Raw genomic sequence first — 21485 nt, forward strand, 5'->3', positions numbered from 1 at the left:
TTCCCTAGTGTTGAATTTTAAAATTTTCATCCCTCCACTTTTCCATTCTTTTTTTTAAGTTTTAACGAAACACTCAAAATACTATTCATTTTAACGAAAAATCACTTTTTACCTTTCCTTAATACTATTCACTACACATTTATTTGTCATTTTTCATTAAAACTAAAGTCTTTTTTGAACTTTTCGTTAGTTTTCCTTTCTTTTTTTCCCCCATATAGTTGTAATGTGTTATCCGCGTGATCAAAATAGATAATTTTTTAAAATCTAGCGTCAGAGGAAAATTGGCTATTTATAAAAGTTCTTGATTAATCGGCTAAAATTAAAATTAGGGAAGTAACAAGCTTTGTACAAGTAAGTGCAAGTCGACAAATATTTGAAACAAAAAAAATATCCCCACGCTTTAAGTAGAGAAATATGAATGAGGATCCTAGAGATTCTCCAATCACGTTTTTTTATCGGGCATTGTGTGATCAATTTTTTTAAATACTGTTTATATTTAATTTTAAATAAAAAAATTTATAATAATTTATGACTACGTGAATACGACCACCTCTTTAGGTTGGCGCTCTCAAAAGCTGTCTGCGTCTCCTCCTCCAATCTCTCTCTTTCTTTCTCCATCATGCCACCTTCCTTGGCGCTCACAACTCTCTCCATTCCCCTTCTGCAATTGCATAACACGGTAACAAATCTCTGCTTTTTTACTAATTAATTACTTAATTATTCATTTTATTTAGTTTATTACCGTCGCTGTTATGCAGCACTCTTATCTTTTTTGATTTGTGTTTTAGGGCTGCAATGAGTTCGCGTACTTGAGAAATTCCTGGGTTCCAATTTCATCGCCTAAGCTCACCCAAATTTCTCTGAATCAGAAGAACCGGTTTCGACATTTCTCGTCAGCCAATGGCAACAACAATGTCAGTGTATTTTGGGTTTTTTCTTTCATCAACAACAATGTCTTATGTCAAGTCAATTGTTCCCCTTTAATTTCGAATCGAATCGGACTCTGCTTATATTGCCTCTTGATGAAAAATATCAAATTTGGGATTGACCCTGTATTAGTGTCTGTCTATTGCATTTTCATGTGTTAAATATGGACCGGAGGAAGTAGGATGGAACTTGGGAGGAAGAAGGTTTTGAATGTCATAGAAATTTATTTTATTTCGGAGCTAATTAAATTGAACGGTTAAGGAAAAACATAGCTTATAAAGAATCGTGAACTTAGTAGCCAATGCAAGACCTACTTGTGCTTTCAAGAGTGGCAAAATCAAACAATTCTCCTTCGATTCACATTGTTACCGATGTAAATTGACTGATTTATAAGAATTCATTTATTACTGATATTACAAGCTAAATGATCAGATGTGATTTTTTATTTTTTTTACTTTTTATGGCTCTTTTATTTGTTTAGTTTGGATAAGTGATGTTGTGAAACTACTTACTAGGTGCAGTGCGCTTAATGCTTTCGTATACTGCACTGAAAGACAAAATGTTGTAATATAAGCGAAACTCAAGTATGTAGCACCCAGAAATCCCAGAAAAATGGCACTTTTATTTATGTCTAAGTTATCCCCTTAAGTTTACTGTTGATTAAATATATATGGGTGCTATGAATCTAAATAATTACGAGCTATATATTTCATACAGTTACAGAGGTCGCACTTGGTGCGATGGCAAGTGCCTTCGCCCATGAGCGGTAGGTCTCGGGTTCGAGACTTGGGAGCAGCCTCTCCATAAATGGGGGTAAGACTAGCCGACATTCAACTCTCTCAGACCCTGCGTAAAGCGGGAGCCTTGTGCACTGGGTACGACCTTTATATATTTCATACAGTTCTGGTATTAGTTGGTCTATGTAAAATACATGCGAAAGAGTGTATACTTAGGGGCATGAGTCTTTTTTTGTTCAGTTTCGGTTCAATTTAACTTTTCTGATATGAATGTGTCTCTGTTGTGTCTTTGGTGTGTGAGCAGGATTGTGGTTTGTCGGGTGCTGACAGCTTCTCTGCTGAATCTGAAGGTATATAATATTCTAAACTGTATGGATGAGTATAAAATGTATTAAATTTTTATTGGGATGGTTTTATTTATTTTGACCTTGTATCCGTTAATAGGAACTTATTTCAATGTTTTTTAGGTTCAGTTGGAAAGAGTGATAGTGGACAAGGAGTACCTTTCACATCCAACGAGTACTTTCTATTTGCCTTACAATGTTTTTGGTTAATACTAAAGGCTACTGATTGTTGTTAGTGATGTGATGAGGGTGAGTCAGTATTTGAACTCCATATTCATAGTACAATCGATGTATAATTGGACCTGTTAGGAGATTAGTCACAGATGAGAGCTAATTTCAAAAGGTAGTCATATAAGTTATAATGTCTCTGTTATACAACTAGACAATGAGTGGCGGTTACCTTTGCGGTTGCTTGCAAAATAATATAAGATCTGTAGTTGAGTGAATTTTAAGGAAGTCACCCTTGGATGGCCCAGAAATGTTTTTTTATGCTGGTTATCTCGACAAAGGTCGTAATCTCATAACAAATAAGGGATACTAAAGCTAGATCCTTGGGGAGGTAACTTCTGTTTTGAGCTAGCTAATGACATGTTAGTAACTTAGTTTGTTATGCCTCTTTCATGATTTTATTCCTTAAGAACGAGGCTTTCAAGGTCCGAAGTTGGAAAATAGTTTGAGATAGGATTTGGGATGGTGAACAGTCTCTCCTGCATTCTGTAGTGTATGCCTGTTCATTGGCAATTTGGCACCCCAAAAAAGAAAACAAGAAAACAAAAATCTTCCTAAGATAAGTAGCCCTTGTGTTTTATTCTTTTAACAAGAATCAAGATTTGTAGCTTGTCGTCAAAATTTCTTTGACAGAAGGAATGAAAATTGTTGCTTCTCTGTCATTCAAGTCATTTATTTATGGTGTCAAACGTTTTTATTCCAAGTTCTAGGTGAATTAACATAATTTAGTGCACTATATAGGCAACTTTCCACTAGACGGTCAAGAGGATGATACCCTGTGATGTACAAGTTTACACTGCGGTCTAGGGTTATACAATCTTTAATGGGCGTTCACAATAGATCTGTCTTGTGTAAGGTGTTGATATTGGTTTTTAGTAGACTTTTCTCATGGCCTGGAATGAGATTTTCCAAGAGATTCAAGTTGATATTAAGTTGTTAACATTCTGTTGGGAACTCAATCGTTTCTGAAATACGTGTTGGTGACCCAAGAAATATAAAATTTTGTATGAGTGTCTTACTTGACAAACTATACCTTTAATTAATTCATAGATGCTTGAATCCAAATGGAGTATTTGGTTATTATATGTGTTTTGTTTTTGTATATTGTATTCTTTTTTATTTAAATCAAATTTCTGCTTATGAATAAGTTCAAATTTCTACCTTTCAATCAGCTTAGCCTTGCTATTTTCGTTTTCTTTTCACCTTGCTTATGCTGATGCTTTTGTTCTTGTTTGTTCAACTTCTCAGGATTTTGAAGAAATTGAGGAGATACGGAATTTCTGGGTTTTTGTCATATGGGCTATTGAATACTGCTTACTATCTTACGACATTTCTCTTGGTATGGTAAGTGGAGTAAGAAAGTACTGTAAAATTTTGTTGTTATTCCTGTATTGCTTATGCAGTTGCTCATGTAAATTTAGTATAATAATTGTAACTCTGAACTGCTTCCTTTCTCCATTAGGTTCTATGTTGCTCCAGCACCGGGGAGGATGGGTTACCTCGCAGCTGTTAAGAGGTAATTGTTCTTATGAATATCACAGAATTTCAGAAATTTTTTTCACCCGGCTATGCACAATCGTCAAACATAGTGATCACATTAACATTATATTGATCTGCAGATTCCTTAAAGTAATGGCCATGGTGTGGGCTGGAAGCCAGGTTACAAAGCTTGTACGAGCTGGAGGGTGAGTTGCTATATCCAAATTCCAGTTATCCATTTCTTAAGTTTCCTTATCTTTTCAGAACATTGTCATGGTTTTATGATTTTTGAGTTGCCAAGACCTAAAAACAACTTAAAAGTAATTTTGATAACTGTCACCACAGCCACGGGCACCTAAGAGGTTGATATCAGTTTTTGTCAACCTTGGCTGTGAATTCCAGTTTCGATTTTGTGAGAGAATATAGCAAATCATATGACCCTTGTGCTTTGATAATTTTGTTGTTTCGAAGAATGTATGAATGTTCCGAGTGTGAGCTTGTGCTTTGTATATAAGCCGTGCATCAAGGGACATTTGATTCCAGGATAACTTGTTATGCAGGGCCCTTGCTCTTGCTCCTTTTGTGGACAAGGGACTGTCATGGTTCACGGTCAAGTTCCATTTCAAGTCTCAGGGCAAGGTAATATGAATTTTCGAAATTCCTTTGTACGTTCTGGTTACAATTATCGATCTCATTTCATTTCATTCTCCAGGCTTTCGCGGCGATTGTTGGATTTTGCTTTGGACTAGCCCTCGTTTTGTTTTTCGTGGTGACGCTGCTTTGGGCCTAACGTTGTTTCTGTGTGTCTGTTCTGACCGGATTGTAACTTGCAAGGGAGCTAGGGAAGTCCCTCTTATACGTACCGGAATCTCTAGATTAGCTTTCCATATTCATTTTTGTTCCTTAGTTTCTTGTTCAACTAGAGGGCTCCTATCAATTTTGAATTTTTTTTTCCTGATCAATTGATTGTACTTACCATAACGAGTGTCGAATTACGTATAGTACTTTTTTTTTTTGAGTAATAGTCTAATATAATTTAAACTACGGTACGGAGAACAAAATTGTTTTCTTGGTCTGGTTGCTCTTCATTCGATTTGATATCAAGGGTAGAAAATAAATGAATGTGTTTTTAGTGTTTAAATCACTTGCTGACCAAGAGAACGGAACTCGGAGTGAGAAATCTACTTTGGCTAACCCCAACATCTGCAGAGCAGTTAAACCAAACCAAACCAAATCGAATGGAACCAAGATAGTTGTGGATTAACTGCTCTACATATTATGAAAGTCAGTAAACGCAAGCATGGGAAACTAAAACACTTAAAAAAATGACATGGCCCCCCGAGCTTACTGACTTGTATTCTGGATACATTGAAAAATCTCTCTTGTATGCATCCAAATATATCCGATCAAGAAAATGATAAATTTCAAGATAAAGAGCCCCACATCATTTAACACATTCAAAATAAGTTTCTACAAGCTTGAAGTAAAACGTTATGCTTTCTAGGAAAACGAAACGCAGGTCGTCCATCTCCTAAACTGCAATAATATGAGTCCTATAATCTCTACTAAAATGAGAAAAGAGAGAGCTGGTAAACGTTGCACTTCAGATAGTAGCGAGCATGCAAACCTGAACCGAGTCTGTCCTTCCAGTCATCGAAAGATTAAATATTTAATTTGAGCACGATCAATATCAAACCTCTCGCTCGTAGTAGGCTCGCTTAAACTTTGCATCCTTTCTACCATCTGAAGAACGAGGCTTACCAACTTTCTCCTTTCTTCTGTAAGAAGAATGGGAACTCACTGTGCTGTACATTCAGAGTTGGGCAGTTTTGCTTCTATCTCAGCAAGCATAACTTCTGTGCCGCAAGCCTGTAGAAACTTATTTCGAATTTGTAACCCTAAGGATTGTCTTCTTATCTTCAATCAGACATTTGGTCGACGTCAGATGATTCAAGCCTTCATCCAACATATACATGTCCTCGGGTGGGCGATGCATGAGATACAGAAAATATTACAACATTTCTTTTGGAAACACAAGTACCAAAGTAGCAATCAAATACCTTGGATAGTTCTACCCCAACCAGAAACTATTCACATAGTCGAAAAGGCAGCTGCTCGATGTGCATACCAACTGGTAATCCAGTTTGTCATTTGACAAATTCTCATCAGTGAAAGAGAACCCAACCTTTCAACAAAAGCATTTAGATGTAAACCACCGACACTTCATCTCTAAACATGAACCTGCTGTAGTATTCATATCTTGGACTTCAAAACCAGCAAATCTTGTCAAATGTGAATAACCTTATGGATGTCACACTTTTACTTTCATGTATTGGACTTCAATGCCAGAAAATCTCGTCAAATGTCAATAGCCTTGTGGATGCCACACTTTCAATAAGAATCTTGCACAAAAATGAGCACCATAGTATTGGCAAACATTGATAGCCACACCAAGTAGGACGGCCTTCTATACTATGCCTCATGGTAAATTCTTTCTTATATCCATCAAGTGACAGTTCAAGAATCGACAATGTTCATATTACCTGAAATTATGCAAATTACGTCTCAAAGAAAGGAATCACATCAAGCCTCTTGCATGCAAAGCCCTCAAGCATGCTTAAGGGGTAACTATAACGGTTTTGAAAATTTAAATTTAGCTTCACACTGAATTCATAAATGAAACCTAATTAAAAAGACTCAGACGTCGGAAGTCAGAAATGCATCCCAATCACCATGCAAGAAACAAATCCCGCAAATCCCCAAACTGGTAAACCAGCTAGCCTACCAGACCAGTTCCATCACATGTTGGCATTACGCCAAAAGGAAAAATCAATATCTTTCCTCTTGCTCTTCATGATATCTTCATTTTCTTAACAGACCCCTCAAAACCTTGACCCATAAGATTACTTCATCAAAAAAGAGAGAAGGGGCGCCTTCTTTCTGTCTGGAATGTAGCTTGAAAATATGGTTGAAATATGGAAGCCAAGCATCTAAACCATCTCTTCTTTATTTCTTATGTGGAAGATACTGTTTTCCATCCACATTTAACATGTCTAAATAACCGACGTTCGATTTACTCTAATTCTCTGTTTAAAGGTTGACATTATCAAATTAAATGATCACAGACAAACTTGAAACACAAGATTATTTGTAATTAATTATTAAAGAAACTAAAGTATATAAACAAAGCATAAGAGGGTAAAAAACAACAAATAACCTGGAGCATGTTCTAGAAGAAATGAAAGGGCGTTGGTTAAAGAAAACAACTTAAAACAGATGCAATGAATTCAACCCCACCTACTTACTGATAGTTGTCCAGGCATTGGAGAATAAGATGTATAATCCTATATACCCAATGAAACTTATTGACCCCATTGTTCAAGCACCCACTTCATCCATGTAGATAAGCAATACTTGGAAACATATTCAGGTAAATCCTCCTACAAAATAGAAAAATTATTAGAATAGCCACAAACATATAATAAACCCCCCATCTTCTAACTCCGCTAGGAAAGATATGAAAATCGGAAGGATCTTTTAGTTTTAGGTCACAAGGATACAATTAATTCAAAACAAGCACTAGAAAGGGGAAAAAAAGGAAATCAAAGCCTCACAAACTAATACAACCATCAGCCATGAATAAAACCAAAAACGGATAAATTAAATAAAAAGACCAGGAAAAACTTCACCCAACTTTTTGTCGGACCCAACATACGGAGATTGTTTGAATGTTAACCTTTCATCGCTTTGACTATTAGGCCAAAGTTATGAGCATCTAGTAATATGGGACCCACTTTGTAAATGATACGGACATCAGCTGTGATATGAGCCAGCATTTTCAGATTTGACAAATACCTTACGCCCAAATGCTGCACACTTGGCAGTGGCCCCTCTAGTTATTCTCTCTCTGGGCGTCTAGTATTGCCAAGGTCACACTGGACAAGCATGCAATGTTTGGGTTATTGAAAATGTGAAAGTTGCCTAGGCTCCTCTCAACTGATGTCCACATCATCTAAAACATAGGTAAAATGAATTAATATAACAAATAATATATTTGTGCAACACTTTACCGACTAAGATATCCCAAATGATGAAAAGGTCTAATCTGAATCATCAGCAAAAAGAAAAAAAATCACTAATCTCTAATATGAATTCAAGGAAATTTGACCATTTGACTAATCAACTGATAATAGGTATAGATCCTCCAAAACACACCATGCAGTTCAATGAATCTACTTCCTTGACACACCTTCAAGTATAATTATATGTATCAGGGACTCGTTAAGCTTTGCCTCCACACTACCAGTGCTTACTACAGAAATAGATTTCCACAAACTCTATGGACATGACTACATTAAAATCATCAATCGAGAGGCAAAATTATAATAGACATAAGTAGAGTCTGTGACAAACTTACAATATTCCATGATGCAGAATACTCATCAATTGAGAGAAACCAACTTCCAACATTTGATTGCAAATCCAGCACCTCATTGTCATAGCTGTCATTGTGATCAAAGTCCCTTTTTTTTCTTTTCCTTCTACTGCTATGCTTTTTCTTGTGCTTAACTGTTTTGGATGCTTTACGATCCAAATCAGAACCACCTTCTTCATAGGCTCCTTGATTGTCCAGAAATGAATATCTATCTGATGTTCGGAAACTTATTGCATTACACAAAAATAATGATTCCCAAGAATCATGAGTCCGGCATTGTTCTGATAAACTGTAATAAATAACCCATGACTGAAGCCCCAGCAACTTGCATGCTTGTATATTCTTCATTTTAAAGCAATCTTTGATTATTGGGCCCAAGCTACTGTCATCACTTGGGATTGTGCAGATCTTCGAAACAATATCTTTAATTCTTGCTTGTTCTTCGTGGCCCTCTTCATCTCGTAGAAGTCGTAAAAGTTGGCGTCCATGATTAAAAACTGCATTTAACAGTAATATCTCATCAAAGCTTCTAAAATCCGCACACTTAGAAAGTATAACCTCAAACAAATAAGATGAGTCCATAAGATCCTTCTGCTCCATTCTAGGGTTGAGATACTTGAAAAGCATTTTAAGAAAATCACATAAATCCGACTCATCAAGAGTAATAAGAAGGCGCTTGCATAAGGAAGAAAAACACTCCTCCTTCAGGAACTCACTTGTAACTTTCCAAACATCTTTTGAATCCTCTTTATACATCAGATCAACAAAATATTCGACAAAATATTTTCTGTCAACAAACAGAATTTCACCATCTTTAAGTGACTCAGAAAACTCATTGGAGGACCAAAATTCAGGGACATTTTCAAGGAAATTCTCCACAGTTGCCTGGACATCCAAATCAAGAAAGTAATGGGGCTTTGTAGCAACCACTGCTGGCGATTGCCCATGTTTTCCCTTCCACTCAAGTTCCTCCCAACAAGTATCTCGATTAACAAAAGAAAATTGTGATAGCGCCTTAGCACCTGGTTCATGCCCCAATCCACCACCAGCTTTAGAAAACCATTTAGATATTCGTGTTGGATTTCCTGCATTTTTGAACAAGTATGTGATTGTCAGAATTCCTAAAACATCCACAAAACATCGATATATTTATCAATCTTCCACAGGGATAAACATGCACGGTAGTCACTAATAATTTATGCAATCATAAGGGAGCAAATAATCACATACAGGGGTATGAACATTCAAATCACTTAAGCTACAGAAACTAGGCGGAGAATGATGATATCCGGAAGTTAAACATACAAGACAATAAGGTTATTGAAAGAAGAGAGCACCACATTCTGTGATGGGAAAAGTAACTCAAACATGAACTGAATGTATGCAATACAAAATTTACTTGCCTTCAAAAAATTTCTTTAGTGTGTAACTTCGCTTGGATATGATAGACCCTGCTTTATGTGGACTATTCTCAAATATCATTTCTACAAGCTGAGATGCGAAGCCCTTCTTAAGGGGTTTAGATCTCAGCAAGTCCAAAAGTAACTCGCACTGATTGTGACGAGTGAGAGAACTTATTCTGCCTATTGTGTTACAAAGCCACAGTCGAGCCTCTGAACGGCCTCCAGATGCCATGAACAACCAAATAGTAGATTCCAATTGACTCAAGAGAGATACTCTAATCTTGGCAGAATTCTCATCTCCATTGTCATTCCAGATGGGCTCTGATAGAAACAATTGAAGCATTATATATCCAAAATTATAAATGTGCTCAGCTCAAGCAGCTTATCCCAATTAAATGATTCCACAAAAACAAAGTCCTGCATAAAACCAATAGCATGATCAATATACATCAAAAAGTTAAAGAACAGAAAATCACTATGAACATCATGTATAGCAGTCAAACTTTTACTTAAAGAGAGAATAAGAATTCCAACGACATATATTACCAGAATCACCAGAGCACAGATGTGAACCCATACAATTGCAAAAACAATTAACAGAATAGAAATTTCACATTAAAAAAAATATAATAATTGTTGAGAATATTGCGTTTAAGAATGGGAAAAACAAGAACAAACTCCGGAAATCGAAAAACAAATAACCAAGATAAATAACACCAAGAATTTACGTGGTTCGGCAATATATGCCTACGTCCACGGGACAGCAACAACAATCTTTCACTATATCAATAATGAGTACAACCAATAATCTTGCCAAATCTCAAGAACTAGGACTTGACGAAAAACCTGAAAGAACAAGAACAAAAAATACACTATCTCTTTTCTTTTCTCTCGCACACACTTTGCCCTTACAACATTCTCTCACTCCAATCCCTTGAGTGGTACACAAATTATTGTTTTGCTCCCTCCCCAAAACTAGTACAATAGCCCCTTTATATAGACATAATAAAGGTCTTCTTCAATAAGGATTATTAATCCTAATTGTAATCTAGTTATGAATCCTACTCCAATTGAGAAACTAACTCCAATTGGGTAAACAACTCCAATTGGGAAAACAACTTCAATTGGGAAAACAATTTAATCCTCTAAGACTATAATTACTTATAGACGTAGGACAACTTATCATGGGCTGGAAAAAACCCAACAATAATCTCCAATTAACTAAAACATGGATATAATATTTACAGCGATATAAAAAATTAGATACTGATATAAGGATAAAATTTTGCTAAGGATCTTGAAAAATAAATGTTGGATTCATGGGCAATCATAGAGTTTGGCTGACTACCTCACCAGCAACGCCAAATCATTGCACTTAGTGATGATGTAATCATGTAAACCTAGGATGAGATCACGAGAGGCTTAGAGAAGAGAACAATTGGGTTTGTTAGATGAAAAGGCATATCATATACTTTGGACAAGAAAATGCTTCTCTAGAAGAAGGATGAGATATTTTAATTATTACCTTTATGTTAAACCTTAAGATCACTCAAATAACTACCACTGCCCCAATCCTATCTAATCGTCTGTTAATCTTCCTAACATTTAATTAACACCTCACAATTCCTATTCTCTAGCTCTACCCAAACCAAAGAACTTGGTCAATTAGTTGCCATACGGTCTTGTAACTGGCAGTAGTGGATTTAAATGGTTGAACCTTACTTGCTTAGTCAGAGGAAATTGACGTATGCATATATTCAATGGTTTAATTATATTTGCAGCGATTGTAAAAGAGGAATTCACCATCCAGACACCTATGATTACTAAGAGTGAAACAATACTGAGTAAGACACCTATATAATTTTAACACACTTAATCAATGAATAAAGCAAGAAGGTTAATAAAACCAACTGAAGACCGCAAAATCTAAATCCTCAAACCCCCAAAAACCAAAACCATAAAGAACAGCAATGTAGAATCATAAGAACCTTGAATGAAGAGCAGATTGTATTCCAAAGTGAGGCTTTTCTGAAGCTGAAGTTGATGCCAAAATCCTAGTTGGGTCTGAAAACTACTAAAAAGCTTAAAATTGAAATTACTAAGCCATTTCTTCCGGTTCTTTCGTTCTCTCATCTGGGTCTACAGTTTCTACGGGTAAATTGAACCCGTTTGCCACTTAAAAGAAGGAAACTTGTATGATGTGGGGGTTTAAATAAGGGGGATATATATGGGGCAAATTCGAGCAATTAGGCCCCAACCCAGATGTAGAAACCCTCTGAGCACCGCTATTCTTTATTTCTACATCTTCAACTACATTATTACAAGTCATAAAGCCACAGCTCAGAAATTACACATTAATTCAATCCCTGAATTATTATTTAGTAAATTAACTGAAACCCTAATTCCTAATCCCTAAAGTATAAAGAAATTGAAATTGAATAGCAAGAATAAGATAACTAGAGAGAGAGAGAGAGAGAGAGAGAGAGAGAGAGAGAGGAAGACTTACAGAGAGAGAGGGATTAGAGTCAACTGTTGGGGTTTCTAGAGAGAAAGCAAGAGAGAGAGGCAGTCAAGCTTGGACTCCTCCAACTCCCAAATAGGAACTTCCGATCCCAATTCACGAGAGCCTCCTCGACGCCGTCTACAGCGAGTCCTCCCAACTCGAAGAAGCCCAGCTCCGACGAAAACAATTCAGGAATTACATACAGAAATCGAAGTCGGCAAGAGTCGGAAGGGTTTGAATTGTACCGAGCAAATTCAATTGAACGTCGAAAGGTTTACCCGAAACCAAACGGGTTTTTAGCGGGTCAACCATTATCATCGCGAGTTGCAAGACTCCAGCTAAACATTGATGCTAATTTTTTTTTTCATTTTTAAGTTGTTCGATAAAATAGTGAAGTATTCAAAATGTCACAAAATGCTCCTCCCTAATTAAAAACCTTTGAGAAAGATAACTCAATTAAGAAGGGACAAAATAGTAATTCAAGATAGTTTGAATTTTGAATGAAAATTATACATTATAAAATAATAAATAAAACCCATGTAGTGTGTGGTTTTATGGTGAGTTTCTTTTTCACTTGTGAGTGAGAAGTTTTAGATTTGATTCTGCTAAAGGTAAATTTGAAATACATTATTATGACACTGCTACCGAATAAGTTTCAATTAAAAAAAATGAAAAATAGAATAGTAATTAAACAGTAAAAAAAGTTTGGCTTCTTAAGATTGATGAGTTCTCCTCAAGAGTCAAGATACTTTATAACCGTTCACTCTTTAAAATAAATTTCTAATTAAATACATTTGGAATATTATAAATTTCTTTAAAATCCTAATTGAATACACCGGATTACTAAAGATTTTAATAAACTATCTTAAAATTCAAATTGAATACACCTTGAATTTCAAAGAATCACTTAAAATTTTGATTGAATACCCTAGATTCATTAAAAAAATTAAAATTCATCAAAATCTCAATTGAATACACCCCCTTAGAATAGGAATGTGATTGTGTAAATTCTAGGGAATTTGAGAAAGTATCTTATATTCTTATTAGGATTAGATTACCTATTAAATATTGTAATCATAAAGAAAAAAGTTTTACCCTTCCTACTACTATAAATAAACGCACAATAAATTAAATCAAACACACATCACAATTAAATCAATCTCTCTTCTCTCTCAATATTGCCGAACCCTCTCTCTAAATCGTTTTATCAAATAGGCTACAAGAAGAATATGGTTGAAAACGAGTGAGACAGAAAAGTCGTGCAAGTCACCGCGGCACGCACTCGCCGGTCCCCAACACGCTCACACTCCCTCCCTTCCGGCATCTCCCTTTTCTCCTAAGCAAACGTAACAAACAAACAAACAAATCCCAATTTCCACCCAAATTTTCAATTCGATCAAAATTCACTTCGATCAAAATCCTCGCCCTTCTCTTCTTCTCGGAATCTCAAATCTCAACCTTCCAAACCCGACCCGGTTCAAATTGCTGCGATGGTTCCACCGGCGGGTCCAAACCCACCGAACCCCCAACTGATTCAGCAGTTCCTGAGCTCCGTCCTCTCCCAGCGCGGCCCCTCCGCCCTCCCTTACTCCGAAGACACCAAGTGGCTCATCCGCACCCACCTCGTCTCTATCACCTCCGCCTATCCTTCCCTCGAACCCAAAACGGCGACCTTCACCCACAACGACGGTCGCTCCGTCAACCTCCTCCAGGCCGACGGCACCATCCCCATGTCGTATGAGGGCGTCACCTACAACATCCCCGTCGTCATCTGGCTCATGGATTCCTACCCTCGCCACCCGCCCTGCGTCTACGTCAACCCCACGCGCGACATGGTCATCAAGCGCGCTCACGCCCACGTCAACCCTTCCGGTTTGGTCACCGTCCCCTACTTGCAGAACTGGGTCTACCCAAGCTCCAACCTCGTCGAGCTCGTCAAGAATCTCAGCGCCGTTTTCGGCCAGGACCCGCCGCTCTTCTCCCAGCGCAGGCCTAATCCCAGTCCAAACCCTAATCCTAATCCCAACGTTGGCCATTCCACGTCATCTGTGTCGAATTCGGGTTATTCGAGCTACTCGGGCTATTCTGGATCTTCCGGTTCGGTTAATCATGCCCGTCCGGCGATCCCGCCGAGGACGTATCCGCCTTCGCCTTATGGAAGTAGCGGATCGTTTTCTCGGGTTCAGGCTGATGATCCGAACGATGTTTTCAAGCGGAATGCGATCAATAAGCTTGTGGAGATGGTGCACGGCGACATGGCAGGGTTGAGGAAGACGAGGGAGGCGGAAATTGAAGGCTTGTTCAATGCACAGGCGGTGCTGCGGCAGCGATCCGAGCAGCTCAACAAAGGGTTGAAAGAGATGGTGGATGAGAAGGAGGGTTTGGAGCAGCAGTTGCAGATGGTGCTTATGAATTCGGATGTTTTGGATGCCTGGTCGAGAGAGAATGAGGGGAAGACTAGGGGGAGCTTGGATGGTGATGTGGACGATGCTTTCGAATGCATTGACCCACTTTCGAAGCAATTGTTGGATTGTACCGCCTCTGATTTGGCGATTGAAGATGTTGTGTATTCTTTGGATAAGGCATTGCAGGATGGGTCAATAGGCATTGAGGAGTACTTGAAGAATGTGAGGTCATTGTCCCGCAAGCAGTTCTATCATCGTGCTACAGCTGCTAAAGTCAGGGCAGTGCAAATGCAGTCTCAGGTTGCGAATATGGCTTCTCGGCTTTCGCATTATGTTTCATCTTAGTAGAAATGGTATAGGTTCTTGTTGGATTCTTGTGCAAATATGTCAATGCTTTCTTGTTCTTGTTCTTTCTTTTCCAAATTTTTCTTTCACAATGTTTCTTTAGGGATGGTTTCTGTGGGAAATATATTGTTGTTCAATAAGAACTATATGGAAACTCATTTTTGCTCTAGATTTGTGTATGAATATCAGATATAATCATTTTTCATTCCGACCAAGCAGTGGGAATTGGTGTTGATTTTTGAAGTATTCATGCTCATAGTTTCATTTGGAACATTGTAGCTTGTACTGTTAGGTTTTCATGGTCATAGATAGTGGAACCAATGAGCAGTTGCACAAGGCACATAGTTACGCGCAGTAGGGTTCTAAGGCCGACAAGAGGAAGCATGACACTTCCCCAAAGTGGAAAGAAGCAAAACCTTAGTGCATTTGCTTTTACCTCAGTGTTTGTAGTTGCTTGTTATTGCCACAAGTTGGGCGAGTGTGTTGAGTTCTACGGGGGTAATGGAGCTTCTCTCCCTTTATAGAGATGCCGGCGTGGGAGGAATGGCTGTCAAGTCCAGGTAGAGGTCAATGTCTTGACTTTCCTCGTCTTGAGAAGTTGACTTTAGAGAATAGTCCGAAGCTGAGGGGAAACTTGCCTGATCATCTTCCTTCCTTGAAAAAGCCTTTTGTGTCCGATTGCGGGGTTATACATGAAAGGGTTACCAGAACTCGATGGATACCCTGGTCTCTCATAGTTAACACTAAGTCCTTGCAACAATCTCTTCAGGAGCTGAAGATGTTAGATGCCCGAGTCTCTCGTCGTTACTAGAGACGGAGGATGAAGATGTTAGATGCCCGAGTCTCGTCGTTACTAGAGACGGAGGATGGGCAAATTTCGAAAAAGCGTGGGACAGAAGAACGCTGGATAGAAGAATGCCGGGAGAGATATCGGGTGCAAGACAGACTAAAGGAAAGAATCAGGAGAAATGCAGATGCACAAACATTTTGACGAAGTGTTCTGTGAGTACGTTTTCTTTGGGTACATTGATGGGATTAAACCGTGATCTTTCAAATGTCAATTCACATCATACAGTTCGGTTTTGGTCTCCACCTTAACTTTAGGTGCAGCATCACCACTTTGTTTCATGTGTCATAGCAGGGGACATAAAACAACACGTTATGCAACAAAATTAATCAAATCCCGGCGTCTTCCCCTTCTCGAATACTCGAATCAAATCACCCGACCTTTCATAAAGTTTACATTCTTGTTACCATTCTAATTTCCAAGAAAACACACCCAGGGCCCTCGGTGCATATCTTTTTCTTCTCATCTCTCTTCTCACATGGCCCTCACACGAGGAGAATGGGCACGAAGAAGGTATACCGCAAAGTGTACTTAAGTTTTTAGACTTGTACTTTCTCCTTTCCTCTCTTACAAGAATGGGCAACTCACTTTGCTGTAAATTAAGGGTTGGAGTTGTACACTTTGCTTCAGTATACGAACACATTAACTTGTTGCAGCATGGGAGAACTTATCTGCGACATGATGTTGTCGAAGTCGGCTACACATCAAATTCAAGCAGCCCTAAACATCAAATTCAAGCCTTGGTCCACCTTGCTACACCAAAGAGATGTTTTATACTTTGGATCAGAGGCATGCTTTTTGTCATATTGATCAAGGGACCGTTGAACGCAGTATTGACCATGTGTATTTATTACCTGAAATTAAACAAGCAAACGAGTAAGTTACACTTCCTTAAAATTTAACATGATTCTCAGTTTACTACTAAACTTTCATATTGAATCAAATAAAGTTGAAACTATGAATTAGTGCGGATGTAGAAACTCTGTTTGGATACTTGGATTACTGATGGCATGAATTAGGTGAGAAATTCCAAAAACAATAGTTTGGATACTTGGATAACTCACCAACCTACCTACCACCGTAACGGTGGCTTGTCCTAAGAACACACAACTCTTCATTGCTACTTTCATACGCTACTTTTAAGGATTGAACCATGGCTCTACAGAATTGAAATGGATTATTATATCTACCACATCGATCGACATTCTAGTTAATCTATTTCTGTGGTACCACCAAACCGTATTATTTCATGAGCCCAATATAGTAGACTGACTGACTGGCAAAAGAAGCATCTAAGATTTGTACATAAGAAAATACTGAGGGCAATGCAAACATCCCAAACACATATCACAGGGTAAGGGAGCCGGGAGGGCAATGCGATAGACATTCAGGAACCCTTGCAGGTAAACTCTATCTACACAAGGCAAATTCTATACGCAAACTTGATATACAATGTTTTTGAAGTTACCTCTCGAATTCTTCCAGACCCAAAACTCTGTAGCTTTGAAATCCATCCTTTGGATGACAGAAGGTGGTTTGCTTAGTGGGTAACAAATTACATCCATCTTCATCTGTGCAAATATCAAGACCACAAGCTCTACAAAGAGACTCCAAATCTGATTCCTGATAAACCACATGCAGCTTTTACAAGTTCAGAAAATAATAAACGTAAAATAATAAATTTGAGTGATTAGCAAAAATAATAATAAATTTTCGTAGATCCCAGTTATTGATAGCCTACCGTCATCATCAAGAGCTTAGACAAGTGTGCCAGCGGATACGGATGAAGCCTGTATCCACCATTATTTATACACAAGACAGCTAGCGCTCGAACCTTTTTAAGTTAAGAAACACAAGAAATAAGAGACAATTTTATCATCACAAGCATTGAAGAATTACAGAGAGATGACTGAAATAAACTTTCACAAGTATCAGTGTGGATTAGCCTTAAAACACTTAAACAAGACTCAGAACTTAACATTAACAAAATCCACGGTCCTAGAAAGACAGGTGAAACTTATCCTACTGTTTTGTAGTGGTTGATAATACAAGAAACCAGCCTGAAAGCGAAATGATTACACTGTATATAATGGTTTAAAAGATTATTAAAAAACGTTTTAAACTTAATTAGTTTCAACGACCTCTTACCTGATTGATATAAGGCTCGAGAATGCAGTATTGAAGATAAGATGCCTCAGCTGCTATAGTGCTTAAGAAACGCTTATAGTTGCCCATCCGGAAAAATCTGTTGCAGAAACAAATTATCTTTCTAATTTATACCCCATGCTAATGAAAACATTCACACATTGAAAAAGAACAAAAACCTTTAATCATACTAATTATCTCTAAACAAGAAATAACATTAAAGGGAAGTTAAATTACCGTAAAATCTTTCGGGAAAAGCACATTTCCTTCGATTTGATTAACAAAGAAGGCAAGTGAGAAAACCACCATGAAAGGGACTCTCCCTGGGACCAGAACAAACAATGTTCACATATATAGGACACAATACAAAACGGAAACCAAGAAGAAATAGAATGAATAAACATAAAAACGCAATAGAGACAAACCATCGGTTGGCTGTTAGGACCAAGATGAAGCAGCACATAAAACGAACAAAACTCAGCTTCGTTTTCATATGTAGAATTGGAATGCCTATGTGCTTCATACAGATCAAATAGAGATGTCAAAGTCTTTGCAAGCTGTTCCATGTTGAGGTAATGGGTTGAAGAAGTATTTTGACTGCGACAACCTCGAAGCTTGCGTAGGGATATGATATGAAATTTTACCTGTACAATAAATACTGTAACTTAAAAACTATTTTGGCATTTCTAAAGGTTGAGAGTTCTATATTCATAACATTTTTGGTAATGCATATTTCTTTCGATATTTTAAAATCCATAATATTCTGAACTGGACAATAATTGATTTCACGACACATGGAAACAACTACATCAACAGATTTACATGTCTATGAAATGAAACTATTAACTCCATATGGCATACTATGAAAATGAAGCTTCAAACATAGTGGCAATTAAAAGGTTTTGCAGGATACCCATACCATTTTCTCATACATGTGGATGACCTTATCGTTGACAACATTCTGCATGCTAAGATCCTGTCTTATCGACCTTGTTCGATCAAAGAGGAAGTCATGAACCACTTCAAAAGGATATTCTCTAGAATCAAACAAGTTTAAAAGGTAATTTAAGGTGTCTTCCAACACAGGGAGCGGCCGAACATCCGATGCTTCAACTTGTTTGTTAGACGTAGTTCTGAAAAACTAGTGGAAGAAAAAACGTGTTAGCTTCTTAAATTTGCAATACATTTGAATGAGTTGCAGCATTAAAGTTACAGGAAACAATCAGAAATTTGGATTTTGTTAGATAATTATTTTCATCATTCAATAATTAAGAAATTATGATTCTTCTGATCAACATAACCCTACAGTCGAAATCCATTCCCCTCACTGAAATCCTTGCATTCAGTTGATACTTCAGGTGCATTTGGTTGCACGAATTTGGCATCACATAGTCATTTACTTGACATTCTACTTTGATGATATTGAACTTGGCAGCGTCATAATTCTAATTTGGAGAAGCTTAATTTTCATGTGGTATCCCAATCATTCCCTTGCTGTCAAACCAATTTGATTAACGCTATAGCCTAAGGCCTTGGCTGGTGTCTAGGATTAGATTGGAACAGATAATCCGCAATATTTAGGGTATGTTTGACTAAAGAAATGAAAAACTGGCGTCCTAAATGACGGTAGAAGACGGATTACTCATTAAGGAAATTTATCCTTCCATCCCATCCCAAAAATGGTAGGATTAGAAGGGATAAGTTCCCCTTATTTCCAACACCTTCACACCTCGACATTTACTCTGTTATCCATTCCAATCCGATCCGATCCTTGATACCAAATGAAGCCTAAAGTGTAAGCTTGTTGGGCACCCAAAACCCATCTTTGCATAAGAAATCAACAAACTTAATGGATCATCGGAACAAATCAAATTACCATTCCAAACAAAAAGGTTGGATTTTCCCCCTGATAATACTGATTTAAGTAATTATCCAATCGAATCAAGAGAAGATTAATGTATGAAGGTGTAATCATGTAATCTTACTTTTTTAACAGCGAGGTCCGGAGATGATTGCCTTGGATTTCCATGGAGCCTCTCAAACACTGCTAAATCACGAAGCCGCTCACGCTGCGCCCTCTCTCCTTCCGGGCACATCAAAGGGCAAGTGCCCACTATGGCGGGAACGTCGGAATGGTTATCTACGGCGTCTTTTTGTGCTTTCTCAGTACCAGTTGCGCCTCCGCTCGAGGATTTGGGAGTTGCGGCGGAGGTGGGTTTCGAAACGAACCTGTTCGAGCGGCCACGCGTGGATTGGGAAGAAGAAACGTTTCGACCACGCCCTCGCCTCTCCATTTCCACCTTCTTCTTCCTTCTCTCTCTCTCTCTCTCTCCCTCCCTGTCTCCTCGACTTTTGGTACCAATCAGCTGGCTGATCGAGTTTTGGTAAATACCTGCTTCTTTTTGTCTGAACTCTGAAGTCAAACTCTCTGAACTCCCTTGGTTCTGAACGCTCCAACTCAAAACAACTCCACTCCTTCCATACCAAGTAGTTTTCTAATTTATTGATGCTATCACTCTACTAAAAAAACATCTCATTTACCTTGGAACAAAAAATATCATTCATCTCTACTAATTAATAAAATAATCACCGTCAACTAAAACTCTATGAAAATACCAGTTTAACCGTCTAATTAAAACAGAACATGAATAAGAAATATGGGACATGAGTGTAATTTCACACAACCAAATTTTGCTATTTTTTTTTCAAAACATCACCTACATGTAATCCTAACATATCTCTAATTAAAAAAAATTTAAAAATTTAAAAATAAAAAAAATTTCCTACTCCTACATTCTCTATCACTCTCTTCCTCTCTCCCTCTATTGGAAAATTTGGAAAAATAACCAAATTTTAGATCTCATATAGAATTATAACCACTATTTTTATTTTATGATAATTATAACCAAAACTTGATGTAAAAGTATTAATATACCCTTAATACTAGGGTTTCTCACAACAACCATAACACAACCCTTAAACTACCTTAAAATGTTGAGGATTACTGCAGATTAAGGCCACTGAATTAGCTTTCTCTTTAATTAGTATGGCAAGTTATGAGAATGTTCTTAAGAAGGTACTAATTATATGGCTAATTATTATTATTTTAATTAGATACTTGGATTTAGTGTTTCACTAACTAAATTGCATACATTCCGATATATTTTTCCAATGGATGAAGAAAGAATACGAAATTGCATCTGCAAAGTGAATAGTGAAAACAAAAAAGTGATGAAGATTAATTTCTCATTTTAAGATAGTTTAAAGGTTTGTTTTGATTGTTGTGAGAAACCCTAATATTAAGGGTATATTAGTACTTTTACATCAAATTTTGGTTCTAATTATCATAAAATTATAATAGTGGCTATAATTCTATATGGGGTCTAAAATTTGGTTATTTTTCCAAATTTCCCCCTTCTATTTCAAAAACAAAAAATAAAAAATTTTCTCACACACTTTGTGTGTGCCCATATGCTAGTACTATTATTAAGAAAACCCTCCTTGTTAACTTTTTTTTTCTTATTTTGACCTCACTTTTGATACACACTATTGACAAAAATGAGGGCAAAATAGTAATTTTGTACCTTTTGACAAAATGACAATCATATCCCTATTTTTCCTATTTTACCCTCTTTTTATACTTATTTTTCCAATTTTACCCTCACTTTTGACACACAATATTTATAT

General features: G+C 37.3%; 4 protein-coding genes across 8 annotated transcripts; 2 read left to right on the forward strand and 2 right to left on the reverse strand.

Moving 5' to 3' along the window:
* Positions 1 to 518: 518 nt before the first annotated feature.
* On the forward strand, positions 519 to 4776 carry LOC103409424 (uncharacterized). The gene is made up of 9 exons (XM_008348245.4): positions 519 to 679; positions 789 to 914; positions 1969 to 2014; positions 2132 to 2183; positions 3485 to 3580; positions 3699 to 3752; positions 3856 to 3921; positions 4276 to 4354; positions 4428 to 4776. Exons 1-9 carry the CDS (start codon positions 620 to 622, stop codon positions 4503 to 4505), a joined length of 657 nt encoding a protein of 218 aa, XP_008346467.2. The 5' UTR covers positions 519 to 619; the 3' UTR covers positions 4506 to 4776.
* Positions 4777 to 5137: 361 nt separating this feature from the next.
* On the reverse strand, positions 5138 to 12457 carry LOC103409402 (uncharacterized). Of its 5 annotated transcripts, none has more exons than XR_011578511.1 (5): positions 12060 to 12457; positions 9554 to 9970; positions 8133 to 9235; positions 7021 to 7155; positions 5138 to 6258 (listed from the first exon to the last, which is right to left on the reverse strand). XR_011578511.1 is itself a non-coding variant. In XM_029095348.2 (5 exons), exons 2-4 carry the CDS (start codon positions 9894 to 9896, stop codon positions 7608 to 7610), a joined length of 1566 nt encoding a protein of 521 aa, XP_028951181.1. In that variant the 5' UTR covers positions 9897 to 9970; positions 12060 to 12457; the 3' UTR covers positions 6847 to 7155; positions 7571 to 7607. The 5 variants fall into 5 exon arrangements, 3 of the variants coding, with proteins under 3 accessions (XP_028951181.1, XP_028951188.1, XP_070673913.1); XR_011578510.1 differs by having other exon boundaries at positions 7013 to 7155; XM_029095348.2 differs by lacking the exon at positions 5138 to 6258 and adding an exon at positions 7571 to 7727 and having other exon boundaries at positions 6847 to 7155.
* Positions 12458 to 13080: 623 nt separating this feature from the next.
* Positions 13081 to 15021, forward strand: LOC103407321 (protein ELC-like). Its single transcript, XM_008346253.4, has one exon. The coding sequence runs from the start codon at positions 13547 to 13549 to the stop codon at positions 14804 to 14806; it is 1260 nt and encodes a 419-aa protein (XP_008344475.2). The 5' UTR covers positions 13081 to 13546; the 3' UTR covers positions 14807 to 15021.
* Positions 15022 to 15886: 865 nt separating this feature from the next.
* LOC103410694 (SAC3 family protein C) lies at positions 15887 to 20276 on the reverse strand. The gene is made up of 8 exons (XM_029095378.2): positions 19784 to 20276; positions 18718 to 18939; positions 18224 to 18442; positions 18036 to 18121; positions 17802 to 17898; positions 17395 to 17487; positions 17122 to 17276; positions 15887 to 16507 (listed from the first exon to the last, which is right to left on the reverse strand). The coding sequence occupies exons 1-8, from the start codon at positions 20090 to 20092 to the stop codon at positions 16504 to 16506; spliced, it is 1185 nt and encodes a 394-aa protein (XP_028951211.1). The 5' UTR covers positions 20093 to 20276; the 3' UTR covers positions 15887 to 16503.
* Between the last annotated feature and the right edge of the window lie 1209 nt (positions 20277 to 21485).

Source organism: Malus domestica, chromosome 02 (assembly GCF_042453785.1).
Source record: "Malus domestica chromosome 02, GDT2T_hap1".
Taxonomy (NCBI): Eukaryota; Viridiplantae; Streptophyta; class Magnoliopsida; order Rosales; family Rosaceae; genus Malus; species Malus domestica.

Excerpts from the sequence above, each read along its gene's own strand:
- LOC103409424 (XM_008348245.4), top strand. The coding sequence starts at position 620 with ATGCCACCTTCCTTGGCGCTCACAACTCTCTCCATTCCCCTTCTGCAA. Across the intron at positions 2,184-3,484 it reads GTACCTTTCACATCCAACGA|GATTTTGAAGAAATTGAGGA; the intron begins GTACTTTCTATT and ends TCAACTTCTCAG. Across the intron at positions 3,753-3,855 it reads TACCTCGCAGCTGTTAAGAG|ATTCCTTAAAGTAATGGCCA; the intron begins GTAATTGTTCTT and ends ATTGATCTGCAG.
- LOC103410694 (XM_029095378.2), bottom strand. The coding sequence starts at position 20,092 with ATGGAGAGGCGAGGGCGTGGTCGAAACGTTTCTTCTTCCCAATCCACG. Across the intron at positions 18,122-18,223 it reads GTCCTAACAGCCAACCGATG|GGAGAGTCCCTTTCATGGTG; the intron begins GTTTGTCTCTAT and ends TTCTGGTCCCAG. Across the intron at positions 17,899-18,035 it reads TTTTCCCGAAAGATTTTACG|ATTTTTCCGGATGGGCAACT; the intron begins GTAATTTAACTT and ends TTTCTGCAACAG.
- LOC103407321 (XM_008346253.4), top strand. The coding sequence starts at position 13,547 with ATGGTTCCACCGGCGGGTCCAAACCCACCGAACCCCCAACTGATTCAG.
- LOC103409402 (XM_029095348.2), bottom strand. The coding sequence starts at position 9,896 with ATGCTTCAATTGTTTCTATCAGAGCCCATCTGGAATGACAATGGAGAT. Across the intron at positions 9,236-9,553 it reads ACTAAAGAAATTTTTTGAAG|GAAATCCAACACGAATATCT; the intron begins GCAAGTAAATTT and ends TCAAAAATGCAG. Across the intron at positions 7,728-8,132 it reads ATTCTGCATCATGGAATATT|ATGATGTGGACATCAGTTGA; the intron begins GTAAGTTTGTCA and ends CCTATGTTTTAG.